Raw genomic sequence first — 18,754 nt, 5'->3', positions numbered from 1 at the left:
CTCCCTACCTCTGGCGGTTGGTGTTCGCCTCCCCCGGGTCTCTTTCCTCCTCACGGAGCTGGACACCTTCCCAGAGTGCCCTCAGGGTCCTTTGAGAGTGAGAGCGCAGCTGCAGGCCGCTTGAGGCCTTGTCTCAGACATCCATACCCATGTCCTCAATTCTGTGAGTCAAAGTGAGTCACAGGTCATGCTGGATCAAGGTGCGGGAAACAGACTCTGCCTCCTTGTGCAGGAATGGCCTAGGCACATTGCTGGAGGTGGACATGCTGTGATAAGAGTCCCCTTCCAGGTGAGGGCAGCAAGGAGGAGCTGGGGCCCCCACAGTTGTCCTAAGTAAAACCAGAATGGTCCAGAGACAGAGAATGAGCAAGTGGATGGGAGAATAGCCTCAGCTGTTCGCCAGCGGTAACCGGCCCCCAGGACCTGCTGCATGCCAGGCTCCCTGCTGGGTCCACAGAGACATGGAGAGGTGGGCTGAGCACAGTCCCTCTCCTCCGGGGCAGCCCGTCCTGCTGGTGAGAAAGGACGCATCCAAAGACATGTACAGTCCAGCACAGGGGGCTTGTGGGAAGTGCCTCAGGGCCCTAAGGGGATTTCCAGGAGGAGGGGAGTGCCCCAAAGTCAGGGCAGGGGAAATTCCAGTGGAAGCCACCTCAACCAGATGCCAGGTAGCCCTGAGCAGCGAGAAGGGGAGCTGGGGTTTTCTAGCTGGAGGCAGCGTCCCTCTGCAAGCCAGGGCAGGGGTAGGGGAGAGGCTGGTATCTCCTCTCCAGGCTGATGCCCCAGGTGGGTCCTCCTCAGGGCTCGTCATGCCATCCTGGTCACCTGTTCCTCTCCCCCCCGCTCCCGTGGCCGCAGAGAGTCTGACGGAGCATCTGAATCATGAGATGTCTGCTGAAAACCAGCGGCCCAAAGATCCATGTTCAGTTTCCTAAGGCGGCATCACCACCTCCCATCCAGTCTCAGTGTTCTCCTTTCTCTTTCTAGAGGCAGCTACGAGGTCACCCCCTCCAGGAAGTCCTCCTAGCTGCCAAGCAGGAGTGCTTGGCTTCCTGTTAGTTCCTGTAGCCTCTGGACACACGTGGCCAACACTGACATATTGGCTTAGGAGGTCTCTCACCCCCGGCCATCCCGAGGGCAGGGCCACACAGTCTTTATCTCCAGGGGATATTAATTTCTGTTATCTGCACAGCCTGCACATAGCAGGTGCTCAAGTAAGTGCTTGTTAAATGAGATGGAGCCGAAAGGACTTGAGTCTAGAGGGATTTGGGGACAAAGTAAGGACTTCCTTGCCTCTCAGGAAGGCAGTGCGTGGAACGGCTCTGGGCACTCATGCGCTGGGAATCTTTGAGAAGATTCTCACCACCCCCATCTCCCTCACTGCTTTTACTGCCCACTGCCTGAGGTCAGGGCCCAGCCTCATGCTTCCCCAGAATCCTTTAATTCCATGAGTCCTGCGAGTACATTGTGTTTATCCTGGAAACATAATACTTGGGTGACCAGCAACCTTGTGTGTTTATTTATTCATTTTTTTGAGAGAGTCTCGCTCTGTTGCACAGGCTGGAGTGCAGCGGTGCGATCCCAGCTCACTGCAGCGTCGACCTCCCAGGCTCAAGCGATCCTCCCACCTCAGCTCCCGAGTCGCTGGGAGCACAGCCCACGCCAATACCCCCAGCTAATTTCTTTGTGCTTTTCTTAGAGGGGGTTTCGCCACAATGGCCAGGCTGGTCTCCGGCCTTGGGTTTTTGTCTGTCTGTTTTTGAGACAGAGTTTTACTCTCATTGCCCAGGCTGGAGTGCAATGGCAGTCTCGGCTCACTGCGACCTCCACCTCTTGGGTTCAGGTGATTCTCCTGCCTCAGCCTCCCATGTAGCTGGGATTCCAGGCACCTGACACCACACCTGGCTGATTTTTGCATTTTTAATAGAGATGGGGTTTCGCCATTTTGGCCAGGCTGATCTCGAGCTCCTGACCTCAAATGATCCATCTGTCTCTGCCTCCCAAATGCTGGGATTACAGGCGTGATCCACCGTGCCTGGCCCAGCCTGTGTTTTGAGCCTTCCATGGCTGCCGGAAGCCCTGTCATCTGCTGAAATCTTCAGGTTAACTAACCACTGTCTTGATTTAAGTGCCTCCCCTCCAAAAGGCATTCACGGCATGGTTAATGCGCAAATAGAGGTGGTGATTTGCTGCTGATCTTGTGCAAACGTGAATAATCCACACGAGCACCTCTTGTTTATAATTAGAGTGGGCTGGAACGTGGCACAGTGTGACCTGCTTTATCAGTCGGCCTTCACGTGGGCAGCAAGGGGCCTGGCTTTCTGGGTGGCCTGTCCCTCACCCTCCACGTGCTGCTTGTGAAACTGCATTTGGAGTGACCTATCTGACGCCTTTCTCTGTGCTCTTGTTTGCAGGATGATGATGGGCCGGTTCGGTAAGTAACCCCGGGGAAAGTGGGGAGACGGAGGTGTGTTAGGGCTGCCCCAGGAAGCTCCCCGAGAGTGTACATGGTCATCTGGGGGGAGTGGGAAGCTGGGTGGGTCTCACTGCCCCTGTAGTTCTGTAATCCTAGAGAAAGTACGCTGTCCGCCCCCACCTTTCGGTATAATGGGCTTGTTTCTCAGAGCTGAGAGGGGCTGGGTAGTGCTAGGTAGAGTCGGGTGGGGCCAGGCACAGTGACTCACACCTGTAATCCCAGCACTTTGAGGGGCCGAGGTAGTTGGATCACCTGAGGACAGTAGTTCAAGACCAGCCTGACCAACTTGGTGAAACCCCATATCTACTAAAAAATACAAAAATTAGCCAGGTGTGGTGGCAGGCGCCTGTAATCTCAGCTACTTGGGAGGCTGCGGCAGAATTGCGTGAACCCAGGAGGCGGAGGTTGTAGTGAGCTGAGACCGTGCCATTGTGCTCCAGTCTGGGCGACAGAGCGAGACTCTGTCTTAAAAAAAAAAAAAAAAAACACAAAAAAAAAAAAAAAAAAAAAAAAAAAAAAAAAAAAAAAAAAAAAAAAAAAAAAAGGGTGGGGTGGAAGGCTGGGTGGCTAGCCAGGGGAGTGAGAGGGGGGGCCTGGGACATCACTGGCTGGAACTGTCCAGGGCTGGGGCAGGAGCAGTCAAGGGTAAAGGGGAGGGAGGAGAGGCAGCTGGTATATGGCGCATCGTTAACTGGCTGGGAGAGAACGGTTCACCTCTGTGATGTCCTTCCACATGCATTACTTCCTCTTGGAAACTGCCTGGTTAGCAGACTTCCTCAGAGTCAGGCAGCCAGGGCCCAGTCCTGGCTGGTGGCCTGTGGCCTGCCCTTTCCTCTCTCTGCTCCTCATCTGTGAAATGGGAGCGTAAAAGGCTCTCCCTGAGCAGGGCTGCTGTGAGGATTGGGTGAGATCACAGGTGAGTGTCCTGCGTGGCCTGGGCGGGGGCGGGCAGCCCTCTGTGTGTGGTGGTTTTAGTGTTGGTTTTCAGTGGCTGTTCCCAATTGCTCTCTCTTCCCCCCAACTGAAGCCTGAGACCCCATCTTCATCTCAGCAAGGGATGGCAACATTTCAACCCTCAGAGCCAGCATACCCCAGCCCTCGGCCTGGCCAGGCTCCCTGCTTTGGGGAGCATTTCAAAAGAGAAACCCCTTGACCCCCAAATACCATGTTCTCCAGTGAGCAGGGAGGGGAGAACAGTTCTTAAGAGGAAAAATGGAATCCAAATAGAAATTTCCCATCTGCCTCTCCAGCCTGCCAGCCCGGAGCTGATGCCTGTCCCTTTGGGGGTCCTCCGGCTGGGGGTGCCACCCCCTGAGTACTATACATTGAGGGCTGGGCCAGCTCGGCCGTGGGGCTCTGTAACTTCAAAGTGATTATGGGGACCAGCTAGGATGCCATCGCTGCTTACCTATTGTATTAGGGTTCTCTAGAGGGACAGAAGCGATAGGACAGATATATATATATATTAAGGGGAGTTTATTAAGGACATTAGCATGTACCATCACAAGGTCCCACAATAGGCCGTCTATAAGCTGAGGAGCAAGGAAGCCAGTCCAAACCCCGAAGCTGAGGAACTTAGAGTCTGATGTTCAAGAAGCATCCAGCATGGGAGGAAGATGAAGCCTGGGAGGCGAGGCCCGTCTAGTCTGTTCACACTCTGCGGCCTGCTTTTAATTCTGGCTGTGCTGGCAGCTGACGAGGTGGTGCCCACCCAGATCAAGGCTGGTCTGCCTCTCCCAGCCACTGACTCAAATGTCAGTCTCCTTTGGCAACACCCTCACAGACACACCCAGGGACCACACCTTGGATCCCTCAGTCCAATCCAGTTGACAGTGTTAACCATCACGCCTACGGTGAGGGGAAGGGGCTCAGATCCCACGGGGCTTGAATTGAGAAGATGCAGTGAGGATACGTCCGAGAGGCTTCCTTTGTGAGACCTTCTGCTGTGCTGGGGACATTCACAGGCCTTCGCTTTTTTTTTTTTTTTTTTTTTAAGGAGACTTTCAGCTCTTTTAAAACATCTCTATTATAAAAAAACAAAGGACAAGAAAGAGAAACCTGTGTGTGGTTGCTGAGGGAGGCGAAACCGCAGTGGGGCCACAGCTCATGGGGCCGGAGCGAGGCATCTCCCCACCCTGCGTCTAGGCGTAGGCACACTTTGAGGGCACAGTGCCCCCCTCTGTTACCCTCTCTCCACCCTTTCTTCCAGAGGAGGCTCAGCACCCCTTTGGAATTGTAGAGGCCTAGAGATGAGGAGAGTGGGCGCATCAAGCATTTCCGAGTGTTTTTGGCTTTCTGTGACGCTGTCACTTCTGTGTTTGGTACGGGCCTCGTTGGAGATTTAGGAAAAAGACAGCCTGTACCATTGAGTTGGGGGCACACGGGCCTCGGGCTGTGTGTAGCACCCTGTGACCCGAAGGCCCGGAAGCCTGGCCCCGGAGCCCCTGCCACCCTAGGAATGTGCTTTAGGGTCTGATGTGCAGGGCAGTGGCTCTCCAGGTAAGAGCCAGGTGTCACATGTGGAAAGTGGACCCAGCTGCCTCTCCAGGGGCATCGGGACTGTGGAATCACAAGACCAATTTGCACAAGAGGCCGATGGAGTGTTCTCATTACGCTGTAGGCTTTATGCTCTGTGCTTCAGAAATGCAAACAGCCTATTAGTCGGTGACAGGCAATTAGTTCTGCCCCCGGGCTTGCTGCTTCCGCTGACGCAGGCTCCCAAGTCTCCTGGTTACCCAGCCTGCCACCCTCAGGTGAAGCAGGGCTTCTGGCCCGGCCCCCGCTCCCGTGGGGGCAGCAGCATGCCTTGTCTTGGCTTCCCTGCCACGCCACTTGCCTCCTCCAGACCCCAAGAGCACCCTGGGGCGCCCTCTCTTCCAGCAACCTCCACCTGAATGCTCTCCCTCTTGATTACCCCATGGCTCACTCCTTCAGCTCCGCCAGCTCTTGGTTCAAATGTCACTGATCAGGGAGGCCCTCTCTGACTCCACTGCCCTAAACTGCCTTCCACTGGCAGTCCTCCCCACCCCCCACCACGGCTTAGTTATTTCTGTAGTCATGTGATGAACCAAGCAGCACTCTGCTCTGGGGGATGGCCTGGCTCTTCTTCCCTGCACCAGTGTTTACACAACGAAGCCTGCACGTGCCTGGCAGACACTGGTGCCAGCAAACTTTCAGGAGCACCCAGAACCCCTGCTTTTCTCCCTTCACACACGGCTCCTTGACCCGAGGAGGTGCCCTGTGGGCTGGAGCTGACCCTTCCTCAGGCTGCCCCTTCACCCCACCCCACCAAAGCAGCTAGCCTGGCCAGTCTGCCATGCAGCTGGTGCCAGATGTTCTAGGAGCTTCTAGAAGGCCGGGCAGACCCTCCTTGGCTCATGTGCTGAGCTTTGCCAGAAGCGGTCTTCTGGGCCTCAGTTTCCCCATGAGCACCCTGAGCCAGGGAGGGGTGGGGGCTCTGCTCCATCATTCCAGCAAGAGAGGTGGCTCCACAGATCCTCGCTGCCTCTTGATGGTATCACTGCCCTGGCTGAGGTGGGTGAGGAGGCCTCTCTCCACGGAAACAAGTCTCAGGGGAGCCAAAGAGGTTGCAGCCTGGTCTCCATGGCAACGGGCCAGCTGCTGCGCCTTCTCCGCTGGCCCTTCCCCCTCCTGAGCCTGCCCTGGGCTGGAGGGGAAAGAGGGGAGCATGCCTTCCTCACCCTCTTCCCCCTCATTATAACTCCTAGTCATTCCCCTTCACGTCCCTCCCATTTCTGCCAACAGAGCTTGTTCCGGAAGCGCTAGCTCCACCCCGGCCCCCCGGCTCCTGGCCGTGCCCTCCGTCACTCCCACGCTGCTGGCCACAGCCCTGTTCACAGCTCTCACAGGCCACCCGGCTCTTTTTTTTTTTTTTTTTTTTTTTTTTCTTTTTGAGGAAGAAAGAGAGAAAGAAAAAGAATTAAAAAAAAGAAAAAGAAAAAAAAAAAAGAATAAAGGAAAGGAAGAAAGAGGACGAGGAAGAGGGAGAGAGAACAGGGGTGTTGCTTTATTGCCCGGGCTAGAATGCAGTCTAAAACTGGGTATGCCTGTAATTGTGTTTAATAATAGAGACATGAAAAAAAATGAGGGAAGAAAATAATTAAGCAGCCAACCAATATTTCATTTAAACCTGTAAAAACGTGTGATGTAGTACTGATAAGAGTGTATGTTTTGAGTATTTAAAGTGGAGAGTTCTATGAATGTTAATTAAGTCTACTTGTTCCGGATCTGAGTTCAAATCCTGGATATCGATGTTAACTTTCTGTCTCATTGATCTGTAAGTCTTCCACTATTATTGTGTGGGAGTCCACGTCTCTTTATAAGTCTTATATATCTGGGTATTCCTGTATTGGGTGCGTATATATTTAGGATCTTTAGCTCTTTTTGTTACATTCTTTTATCTTTATGTAATATCCTTCTTTGCTTCTTTTGATCTTTGTTGCTTTGAAGTCTGTTTTATCAGCAAAAATTGCAACTCCTGCTTTCTATTTATTTTTGCTCTCCATTTGGTTGGTAAATTTTTCTCCATCCCTTTGTTTTGAGTCTTTATGTATCCTTGCATGTGAGATGGGTCTGGATGTAGCATACCAATGGGTCTTGGCTTTTTTTTGCCTGTCTGTGTCTTTGGATTGGGGGATTTAGTCGATTTAAATTTAGAATTAATAACAATATATGTGAGTTTGATACTGTCATTTAATGTTAGCTGGCTGTTTTGCCCATTAGTTGATGCAATTTCTTAATTATGTTGATGTTCTTTATTTTTTGGCATTTTTTAGAAAGGCTGATACTGGTTGTTCCTTTCTATGTGTAGTGGTCCTTTCAGAAGCTCTTGTAAAGCAGGCCTGGTGGTGATGAAATCTCTGAGTGCTTGCTTGTTCACAAAAGATTTTATTTTTCCTTCGCTTATGAAGCTTAGTTTGGCTGGATGTAAAATTCTGGGTTGAAAGTTCTTTTCTTTAAGGATGTTGAATATTGGCCCCCACTCTCTTCTGGCTTGTAGGGTTTCTACTGAGAGATCTGCTGTGAGTCTGATGGGCTTCCCTTTATGGGTAACCTGACCTTTCTCTCTGGCTGCCCTCAGTATTTTCTCTTTCATTTCAACCCTGGTGAATCTGGCGATTAACGTGCCTTGAGGTTGGTCTTCTTGAGGAATATCTTTGTGGTGTTCTCTGTATTACCTGGAGTTGAATATTGTCCTGCCTTGCTAGGTTGGGAAAGTTTTCCTGAATAATATCCTGAAGCGTATTTTCCAGCTTGGATTGATTCTCCTTGTCACATTCAGGTAGACCTATCAAGCGTAGATTAGGTCTTTTCACATAGTCCCATATTTCTTGGAGACTTTGCTCGTTCTTTTTTATCCTTTTTTCTCTAATCTTGTCTTTTTGTTTTATTTCATGAAGTTGGTCTTCGACCTCTGATATCTTTTCTTCTGCTGGATCGATTTGGCTGTTAAAACTTGTGCATAGTTCGCGAAGTTCTCATGTTGTATTTTTCAGCTCCATTAATTCACTTATATTCCTCTCTAAATTGTGTATTCTTGTTAACATTTCGTCAAACCTTTTTGCAAAGTTCTTAGTTTCTTTGCGTTGGGTTAGAACAAGTTCTTTTAATTCCCAGAAGTTTCTTATCATCCACTTTTTGAAGTCAGCTTCTGCTAATGGAACACAGTCTTTCTCCATCAGGCCTTGTTCTGTTGCTGATGAGGAACTGTGATCCCCTGCAGAGGGAGAGGCATTCTGATTTTGGGTATTCTCAGCCTTTTTAGGCTGGTTTCTTCCCTTCGTTATAAATGTATCCATCTGTGGTCTTTATGATTACCGTCTTTATAATTGGGTTTCTGAATGGACGTCCAACTTGTTGGTTCCCGGCGCTAAAATCTGAGAAACCCACTGCGGCCAGCCAAAACAGCGGCTTTAAGATTGATGGTGCTTTTCTGACTCTGCACTGAGAACCGCTGCTCCAAGGCAGTGGCAAAACCGCTTCACCGGCCTCAAGAGTCGCGCTGGCGACACGTGGGGCTCCTCCACTGGGAATCTCCTGGTGCATGAGCAACAAAAATTGATCTGAAAGTGTGGCGTCCTCTCGTTCTCTGCTCTTTCAGTGGGAGCTGCAATCCCGAGCTGCTAGTGATCAGCCTTCTTGGATCTCTCTCCTGCCACCCGGCTCTTGAACCTGCTCTGGGCTTTCTGGCATCTCTCCTTGTGCCTGCTGCTCGCTCGGTGGAGCACCTTTCCTCCTCCTCTTGCCCCAGCAAGCCGGGCTTGAACCCCAGGGCTGCCTCATGAAGCCTTATTCAGGTCCACCAGCCCTTGGTTCAGACTCAGGTGCCTCCAGGGACCAGCCTGGTAATATAAAAGGGGAGAGTGGCTAGATTGTGCAGTGATAACGCCAGCTGCCCCTTCACCCCCGCTGGGTGGCAGTGGGGAGTGGTGGGGTCTGGGGCACACTGCAGAGCCCACACCCCCATCCCTGGGGCTGCTCCCTGCTGCCAGGTGCGAGCGCAGGCTCACTGTTGCCAAAGCCTCCAGTTCTTCAAGAGAGGCCAGAAGTTCAGAACTTTTGGACAGACCTTCCCATTTAAGAGCTGTTGAACTCTGGGCGGGCACCGTGGCTCACGCCTGTAATCCCAATGCTTTGGGAGGCTGAGGCGGGTGGATCACTTGAGGTCGGGAGTTCAAGACCAGCCTGACCAACATGGCAAAACCCCGCCTCTACTAAAAATACAAAAATTAGCCTGGCGTGGTGTTGCATGCCTGTAATCCCAGCTACTCAGGAGGCTGAGGCAGGAGAATCGCTTGAACTTGGGAGGCAGAGGTTGCAGGGAACCAAGATTGCACCACTGCGCTCCAGCCTGGGCGACAGAGTGAGACTCTGTCTTAAAAAGCCAAAAAATCAAAACCAAAACAAAACAAAAACAAAAACTGTTGACTCAAATCAGAACATGACGGGGACCAAGCTGAGCGTTCTTGCAGGTTGAACTTGGGCAGACCCGGCCTGGATTCCTCTTTTCTGACGCTAACAGGATTGCACTATCAGAGTTGACTCCCTCTCCAGGCCCTCCCCCGAGTCTGTGCCTCTCCCAAGAGCAGGGCCGCTCCTTGTTTATCTCTGTGGCATCTCCAGAGCCTGCGGAGGCTCTGGGGGATAGGACGAGAGGGAGCTGTAAGGACTGAGGGCCAACATCGCTCCTGCCAGGCACTGCGCTCCTGCCTCTGCTCACTGTCCCGCTTCCTTCCACACCAAGGGCAAGGCAGGGGCCATCAGAACGCCACCTTTACGGAGGAAGAAATGGGGTTGGAGAGGGGAGGATTTGCCCAAAGTCATGGGGTGCGAAGTCAGGCAGCTGGGATCTGCATTTAGTTTTGTTCCCAAGGCCAGGCACATCACAGCAGTACAGTATGTACCGCTTGCTCTCCCTCTCCCTCTGTCTCTCTCTCTCCCTGCTAGTCTGGGACAGTCCCTGAGGAGGCCCCTGGGCCAGCCCTAGAAAGGCAGGAGGAGCTTCCTACCCTCCCCTTCCTGTCAAGCTGGGTTCCGCAGCTCCCCAGGCCTGCTCCTTGTGTTGGGATCCCAGCCTGGCTGGTAACCGAGGGTCTCTCTGCTGGGCTGGGCCTTCTGAGCATGCTCTGCCCCCAGGAACCTGGAGGACAGAATTTGGCGGCCCTGGATCCCTTCCAAATGCCCCGGGTCCTGTGGCTGGCCCCCAGCGCCCGTTTTCAGAGCTGGGGGTCCCTCCCTGCTGTGTGGGCTGTGTGACGTGACGCCAGTCCCCCAGGTCCAGGGGCACGGTGGCCTGCAGCGAGGCCTCTGCGGCACTGATGCCTCCCTGGTGGCTTGACTCTGCCAGCCCAGCAGTGGCCCAGCTAAATATACCCTGCTGACGTCAAGCACTCTTCTGCTCCTGGGGTTTTTCTTAAGCTGCATTTATAGTTTGCGTGCTGCTTTGTAAAGATTTCACTTTTTTTTTTTTTTTTTTTGGCCCCTTAGCCGACTGTCTTATTGAGCGTGCTCTGACTTAGATGATTATAAAAATACTTTACAGCTGCTGCATTAGAAGGCTGGCAGGTGTCCAGAGGCTGGGGCATTTTGGTCAGTGTCAGTCTTTAGGTGAAGAAAACTTCCCTCCCCTCCCCCCACACGTGCACATGCACACACATACACACGTGTACACACGTGCTCACATACACTTTCCTTCTCTCCTTTCCACCTTGTTTGTCACCACCTCCACAAGGCCAAGGAAGAGGCTACCTGGGCTGGGCTGGGCAGGGGGCTGTGAGCTGCCTGCTGGGCAGCCGGCCTGGCAGGAAGGGACCAACATGCTTCCTCTGGGAGGAGGCCTGGCCGGTGTCTCTCCCTGGGCCTCTGGCTTACCTGGGCCTAATCCTTTCTTCCTTCTCTTTCTGGGCTTTCTCTGTCTCTCTCACTCTGTCTCTGTTTCTCTCTCTCTCCCCTAGGCCAGGGTGGTCCCTGAGGAGGCTCCTGGGCCAGCCCTAGACACGTGGAAGGAGCTTCCTACCCTCCCCTTCCTGTCAAGCTGGGCTCTGCAGCTCCCCAGGGCTCCCCCTTGGTTGGGGTCCCAGCCTGGCTGGTAACAGAGGGTCTCTCTGTTGGGCTCAGTCCTCTGTGCATGCTCTGTCCCCGGGAACCTGGAAGATGGAAGTTGCTGGGCTCTGGATCCCTTCCAGATGCCCTTGTCTGCCTCTCTTCTGCCCTGGCAGTGACACCCCACAGCTCTGTGTCTGCCTAGAGACCTCAGCCCTCTGCCTGGGGTCCAAGTCTCTGTCCCTTATGCCCCTATGGGAGCTCCCTCCATGGCAGCAGGTGCAAAGGCTCTGAGGCAGGGGCGCCCCAGTGTCAGGAGCAGCTGGGAGGCCGGTCGGTGGGTGAAGTCACGGAGGGTGTGTGTAGGAGGATGACTCTGAGCCCGAGTGTCCCATGGCCCGTGAAAGAGAGGATGGATTTTCTCTGAGTGTCCCATGGCCCATGGGAGAGAGGATGGATTTTATTCTAAGCATGATAAGAAACGGTTGTTGTGGAGGGAGTGGAGAGGGGGAACAAACGATTCTGTTTGCACTTGAAAGGGCTTACTCTGCCTGCTGGGAAGAAGGGATCAGGGGCCGGGAGTGGAGTAGGAGGCTGCAGCTGCTCCCAGGCAAGGAGCAGTGAGGTGTGAGCAGCTTGGCCACGGCCGCGGGGGAAGTGGTTGGATTCACAGGTGCCGTTTGCTGGTAGACAAGGAGCGTGGGAGCAGGGAGAATTCAGGACGCCTCAAGTCCTAGGACGTGGCAGGGGCGGATGCCAGGTGCCATCGATGTGTTTCATGTGAAAAGGTAAAGAGCAGGCGGAAGGGACCCCTTGCAGCCTCTAGTCCACGCTGTTCTGGTTGTGCCGAAGCGCGCTTGCTCACTTTGGTCTGGCCAGGACTGATCGTCGGGGTCAGCTCTTTCATTCTGGCAGGAATTGGAAGGATTCTAGGCAGGTGTGGGAGTTCAGACTGACCCTCCTCAGGGATCAGAAGCTGGCATGTCCCCGGGGGGCCTGGGATTAGGGCAGCACCGCGGGCCTCCGTAACTGCTCCTCTGTGTCTCTCTCCATGTCCTCAGAGCGGGACGCCTTCGACACGCTCTTCGACCACGCCCCGGACAAGCTCAGCGTGGTGAAGAAGGTAAGCTGTTGGTGGGGTGCTGGATGTGTTCTCCTATGGCTCCGGCTTTTTGACAGCACAAATGCCCGCTGGGAAGAAGGTGGGAAAATGTTTGGAATCTCAGAAATGTTTGCCACATGGATTGAAATGTAATTACAGTCAGAAAACGTAACCACAGTGCATAAAATTAGCGCCTTTTAACTCAACATCTCTGCTCCCTGGGTATCCTCCTGCCTGCCCGCTCCACTTCTGTTAAGTGAATTACCCAGCCAGCAGTTCTGACTTGAGGCCTTTTTTCAATGTGGAAATATTTTTAAGCATGTCAGCCTGCTGCTCTCGCTGGCCTCATGACCATCCCCGGCCTGCCCCGTAAACACGCAGGCCTGTACGGCTGAGCCGTGCCATGCATGGACTTGGCCCGTTTCCCTGCAGACAGAGGATGGGCCCTCACCAGCCCAGGCAGCCTGCTGGTCAATCTGTGGATGGAAAAAATGCCAAGTCTCTGGAGGTGGGTGCTGGGAGTGCTCAGCTTTGGGGGACCTGCCAGAAAGGCTTGTTCCCCTCTAAAGGAACAGGGGCCCATTAGCTGCACGTTAACTTACCTGCAGGCATCCCATTCAGGAGGCTGCGGTGGGGTGAATGCACATGCATCCCTTCTTCCCATAACATCGGAGGAGCACTTATTTCTAACCATGGTGCACGTGAAGGAGTTCTCCTTTCTAGGACAGCTTACTCAATCAAACAGCTTTCTTAGTGCAGGACTTGTCAGAGCCTTTAATAGGCTGACCTGTACTGTACTTCTCCAAGAGGGAGCTTGGTAGGAAGCATTTTCCAAAGGTATTTGTTGATAGTGCGATTTATTTATCTATTCATTTTGGGGTGGAAGGTGTTATATTTCTGTGGAACCCACTTTTGGAAAATGTTGGTCTGGGTTTAAACAATGAGATCCTTCATTCTTGGAGGCACTTTGTAAAAGGCTGTTGGAACCGTGCTAACGGCCCTTCTGGGACAAAGCCTTCTGAGCACTCTTGGGTGGCGAGGGATACACTTGGAGCCTCAGAGGCCCCCACCTCCACCCTGTCACATGTGGCCCCCAGAGGCCCTGACAGAACTGGTTCAGGGAATGAATCAAATCCAGCTCCCCTGATTGTGTGACCTCCGGTGAGGGGTGAGATTATACCCCAGCCTCAGTTTCCCCATCTGTCAAGTGGAAACAGGGATGTTACCTACCTCTCGGGGGACCGTGAGGATAAGCTGGGATTCTGTGCATGGGCTTCGCCTGCGGTGCATTGAAAATGGTGTAGCCTAAGGTCCCTTCATCTCTCAGTAGATACGATGTTCATTCATTCTTCGAAAGACACTTTTTGGGCACTGGAGCCACCGGCAGGGAACGAGATGGAATCTTGTTTTGCCTGCTTCAGCCTGCCCTGTCCTCACCTTCACATGCAAGCTTCGGTGTTTGTGGTTCTCTGGGCCCCAGAATGAAATCAGGGGTCCCTTCCCCCATCTGTAGGTTTCTCCCTGGGTCGTCCCCTCCTATTCCCTCCCATCCCACCCACATCAACCACAGCCTGAAGACCCCAAAGTGTTTGCAGATGTCTCTCTGTCTCTCTTTCTCTGTCTCTGTCTCTCCCCACTAGGCTGCAGCAGTCCCTGAGGAGGCCCCTGGGCCAGCCCTAGACACGCGGAAGGAGCTTCCTACCCTCTCCTTCCTGTCAAGCTGGGCTCTGCAGCTCCCCAGGGCTCCTCCTTGGTTAGGGTCCCAGCCTTGCTGGTAACAGAGGGTCTCTCTGTTGGGCTTGGTCCTCTGAGCATGCTCTGTCCCCAGGAACCTGGAGGATGGAAGTTGCCAGGCCCTGGATCCTTTCCAATGCCCTCATCCCCCTCTCTTCTGCCCTGGCAGTGACACTCCACAGCTCTGTGTCTGCCTAGAGACCTCAGCCCTCTGCCTGGGGTCCAAGTCTCTGTCCCATATGCCCCTGGGTACCCACTCAGCTCACTCCCACTTGGCACTGGTGCACCCTCAAGTCCAGCTCCAATGCCCCCTCTCCTAGGTCTTAATGGGGGTCTGCACACCTCTCCTTTGGCTCATGAAATCTCCCCTGCACTGCGTGTTTCCCTGCAGTGCCCTAGCTCCTGATGTCTCTGTCCCACCATTACATGCATGCAGAGAACTACATCACAGGCCCTGTGTCAGGGGCCGGGGATGGAGCTCTCTTTACTGTGTTTCTGTCCTTAACGCCAAGCAGCATGCTTGGCACATAGTAACTGCTCAGTCAATTTGAGCAGAATGGGTAAGAAATCATATGGGCAGTGGTGGGTAGTATTGAGTTTCCAGAAAATTTCAGTTCAGTCGCTGAGGAATTACAGATGACAGGTTTTGAACTGCTGGAGAGAAGCCACTGCCCCTTGGTACCTACATAACAGGGCTCAGAAAATCCCTGCCGCCTGGAGAGAACCCCCTGAGTGGATCTCCCCATGCACTGAAAATCCACAGGCGGGCCGGGCATGGTGACTCACGCCTATAATCCCAGCAATTTGGGAGGCCCAAATAGGTGGATCACCTGAGGTCGGGAGTTAGAAACCAGCCTGACCAACATGGAGAAACCCTGTCTCTACTAAAAATACAAAATTAGCTGGGCATGGTGGTGCATGCCTGTAATCCCAGGTACTATGGAGGTTGAGGCAGGAGAATCCCTTGAACCTGGGAGGCGGAGGTTGCAGTGAGCTGAGATTGCACCATTGCACTCCAGCCTGGGCGGCAGAGCAAAACCCCATCTCAAAAAAAAAAAAAAGAAAAAAACCTCAATAGGCGTGGCCCAAGGCAGCGCCTCCCTGTCAGTCATTCTGAGTGTGCCGTTCATGGTTCCAGGTCACATCTAAGATACATTTGCAAATGTAGCGATCCTCCCCTGGCAGTTTTGTATCTTTCTTAAGAGCACCGAGTGTTCTTCAGTGTGATTGTTAAATACGGCACACGTGTGCGGATAGGCATATGTGTGCATGGGTTGGTGAACAGGGACACGCATAGCCAGGATAGACGCGGGCACGGTGCCATGAAAACTTGGGGCTATTGTCGGGATGTTGCGTTTGAAACACGGGCTCTTTATTTCAGCAAACGGGAGATGATGAAAGCATTTCACGGCGCCAGGGCTGGCAAATGTCAAGCCTGCCCCTCCAGGTGGGGCCTGCACGCGGCCACTCATGGCTTCTGTGTCTCTTTTGTTCTTGGCAGTCTCTCATCACTTTTGTGAACAAGCACCTGAACAAGCTGAACCTGGAGGTGACGGAACTGGAGACCCAGGTATACGCGGTTTTGCCCGCCGCTGTGTTCAGTCGGCGTTTCCATCCCAGGTGGGGCGGTGAACACAGCTGGGGCCATTTTGCTCATCTTGCAAGGAATTCCCGTGGCGTGGGCAGAAATAACCACCGCGGCCTTCTCAGCCCCTCTGTCTTCCTTTCCTGGGGCTGCTGCCGCAAAGCACCACGAGCCAAGTGGCTGAAACAACAGATCTCTGTGTCCTGGGGTGCTGGAGCCTCGGAATCCAAACTCAAGGTGTGGTCTGGGTGGGTTCCCTCTGAGGCCGTGCGGGAGGATCTCTTCCTGGCCTGTCTCCCAGCTTCTGGGGTTTTGCTGGGATCGTCGGCTTCCTCGGCTTGTACACGCATCGGTGTTGTCCTTGTGTGCGAGTCTCTGTGTCCAGATTTTCCCATTTAACCAGGACTTGGTCATGCTGGATGGGAGCCCGCCCATGACTTCATCTTTACCTGACTGCATCTGTGTGAACCCGTTTGCAATATGCCACATTCACAGGTTCTGGTGATTAGGGTTCCACTGCGTCTTTTTCTGGGAGATGCAAAACCCCAAAACACCTGAGGGTGATATTCAACCTCTAATACTCTCCAGGGCTCCACCCAAGCCCACCACAGGGCCTTGGCACCTGCAATTCCTCCATCTAGAACGTGCTGGCCCTTGGGAGGCCAAGGTGGGTGAATCACCTGAGGTCGGGAGTTCAAGACCAGCCTGACCAACATGGAGAAACCTTGCCTCTACTAAAAATACAAAATTAGCCAGGTGTGGTGGTGCGTGCCTGTATTAGTCCCAGCTACTCTGGAGGCTGAGGCAGGAGAATCTCTTGAACCCAGGAGGCGGAGGTTGTGGTGAGCCGAGATCACACCATTGCACTCCAGCCTGGGCAACAAAAGCGAGACTCACTTTCAAAAAAAGAAAAAGTAAAAGAACACGCTGGCCCCTTCAGCCTCTGTTGAGCGCCGCTGTCACCCTGTGGCTGGGACCTGGCAAATGTCCTCCTGGTCAGTACATGTAACATATTCCTTCTGCAATGAGTATATCAAGTTTACTCCTCCAGCCCCAACCCCCACTCAGAGCTAAAGGAGCATCGTGAAAATATGTTTTTGAGCACTCAGCAAGCATTAATGACAAAATACAATTTTCCCAGGATTAGCGGGGTACTTGGATGCGGAGGCTTTTGAGCTCCTGGTACAGACATCCCTAATGCACAGCTGATCCTTCTTAAACCCCAGGGCAGCCGAATCCATTCCCTTCTCCTTCTTTAACTTTTCTCATTTGCTTTTCTAATTAAAAAAGTAATTCAGGTTCATTGTAGAAATGTCTGAAAATGCAGATAAGCAAAACAAATAAAAACCATCTGTAATCCCATCACCCAGGGATGACTGTGCAGAGGGTTTCTTTCAGACCTGTTCTCTACGTGGACAGTGAGTCACGGGCAGTGTGGGTCTGTCCGTGACAGCATCATGGTCCGTTTTTAATGTGTCTATTTATTTGCGTATTGTTTGCCAACCATTTATTGTTTTCCACAGTTTACAAATGTTGCGCATTCAGCCTCGGATTGTTTTCTGTTTGAGACCTTTGCACCCCAGAAGCAGGGGAGGTGAAAAGTAAAAATCCTCCTCTATCCTTTCCTGCAGACCTCCCCCTTCAGACCCTCTGGGGTAACTAACTACAGTTCGTGGTTGGATGTGTATTTTTCTAGATAGTTTTCGTGCATAACTGTATTTTCCTAAATGACGGTGGATCTTGCTGTCCACTGTTTTGTAATGTGTTTTATGTCACTAGCTACACTGTGGACATCTTTTGGTGTAAGAGAAAGTGTGTGTGTTTCTGTCTGATTCTTTTTCCCTTGCTCAGTCTATCCATCTATTTTTTGTCACTTTTTTTTTTTTTTTTTTTGAGACAGAGTCTCATTCTGTCACCCAGGCTGGAATGCAGTGGCACCATCTCAGCTCACTGCAACCTCCGCCTCCCTGGTTCGAACGATTCTCCTGCCTCAGCCTCCTGAGTAGCTGGGACTATAGGCACTTGCCACCACACCCGGCAAATTGTGGTATTTTTAGTAGAGACGGGGTTTCACTGTGTTGGCCACTCTGGTCTCAAACTCCTGACCTTGTGATCCACCAGCCTTGGCCTTCCAAAGTGCTGGGATTACAGGCGTGAGCCACCGCGCCTGTATTTTGTCACTTTTAATGCGAAGTGTATCTCGTCAGCTGGAAGTCTGCACTGCACTTCATTAAAGCAGCGCCTCACAGCTGGATGTTTTCTGCTCCTGTAAACAGCAGTGCAGAGAGCATCTTCGTGCACGGCTGTCTGTGCCCCGGTCTGCTTCCCCAGGATAAACGCCTAGAAGTGGAGTCGTTAGAGCGAAGCCCGCACCACACTCTCTGAAGGCCCGGGAAGGTTTGCTGTGTGGGGACCCCTGGTACCGTCACGGGGTGGTGACGGGCTGTGCTCTTCCACATCCATCCCAGCTGTCCCCACATCCCTTCTCAGAGGGGCCTGCACATTGCTATGAGCAGCTGAGCCTCTTAGATTGAGACTCTGAAATTAAATTTGCATTTATTTCTATTTACTCAATATTGACATTTCTTTTTCCTATTATCACACTATCTAGAGTCTTAAATGTATGTTTAATCACTGGCCCACCAGAAGAGGTCACTGGCCACAGAAAGCCAGGGATTTGTTTGTTGTTGTTGTTGCAAAGGAATTTGGGTGTTTGTATAAATATGATATATCATTTACAAAGACTATAAATCATTAATGTCTTGATGCCCTGGGAGTCGGAGAGGACCTGGTTTAATTTCTTCCATTTCTCTGTGTGTGTGTGTGTGTGTGTGTGTGTGTGTGTGTGTGTGTGTGGTTTATATAGTCTGTGTGGGGTGTGTGTGTGTGCTTTATGTAGTCTGTGTGATGTGTGGTGTGTGTGTGTGTAGTTTATGTAGCCTGTGTGGTGTGTGTGTGGTTTATGTAGCCTGTGTGGTATGTGTGTGGTTTATGTAGCCTGTGTGGTGTGTGTGTGGTTTGTGTAGCCTGTGTGGTGTGTGTGTGGTTTGTGTAGCCTGCGTGGTGTATGTGTGGTTTGTCTAGTCTGTCTGGTGTGTGTGTGGTTTGTCTAGTCTGGTGTGTGTGTGGTTTGTCTAGTCTCTGTGGTATGTGTGTGGTTTGTGTACCCTGTGTGGTGTGTGTGTGTGGTTTGTGTAGCCTGTGTGGTGTGTGTGTGGTTTGTGTAGCCTGTGTGGTATGTGTGTGGTTTGTGTAGTCTGTGTGGTGTGTGTGTGGTTTGTGTAGTCTGTGTGGT

At 52.4% G+C, this 18,754-nt stretch overlaps 1 protein-coding gene across 2 annotated transcripts in view; it reads left to right on the top strand.

Annotated features, from left to right (window-relative positions):
- PARVB (parvin beta) overlaps positions 1-18,754 on the top strand; it is a 144,786-nt gene that overhangs the window by 108,616 nt on the left and 17,416 nt on the right. For both annotated transcript variants that reach the window (XM_017529509.2, XM_017529511.2), the window contains exons 8-10: positions 2,415-2,434; positions 12,100-12,161; positions 15,376-15,444. In XM_017529509.2, the coding sequence (XP_017384998.1) occupies positions 2,415-2,434; positions 12,100-12,161; positions 15,376-15,444 (151 nt within the window). The remainder of the gene's footprint in view (positions 1-2,414; positions 2,435-12,099; positions 12,162-15,375; positions 15,445-18,754) is intronic.

This window comes from Cebus imitator, unplaced genomic scaffold, assembly GCF_001604975.1.
Source record: "Cebus imitator isolate Cc_AM_T3 unplaced genomic scaffold, Cebus_imitator-1.0 Scaffold59, whole genome shotgun sequence".
Classification (NCBI taxonomy): domain Eukaryota; kingdom Metazoa; phylum Chordata; class Mammalia; order Primates; family Cebidae; genus Cebus; species Cebus imitator.
The sequence above is the reverse complement of the archived record's forward strand: the minus strand, read 5'-3'. Positions and strand labels throughout refer to the sequence as shown.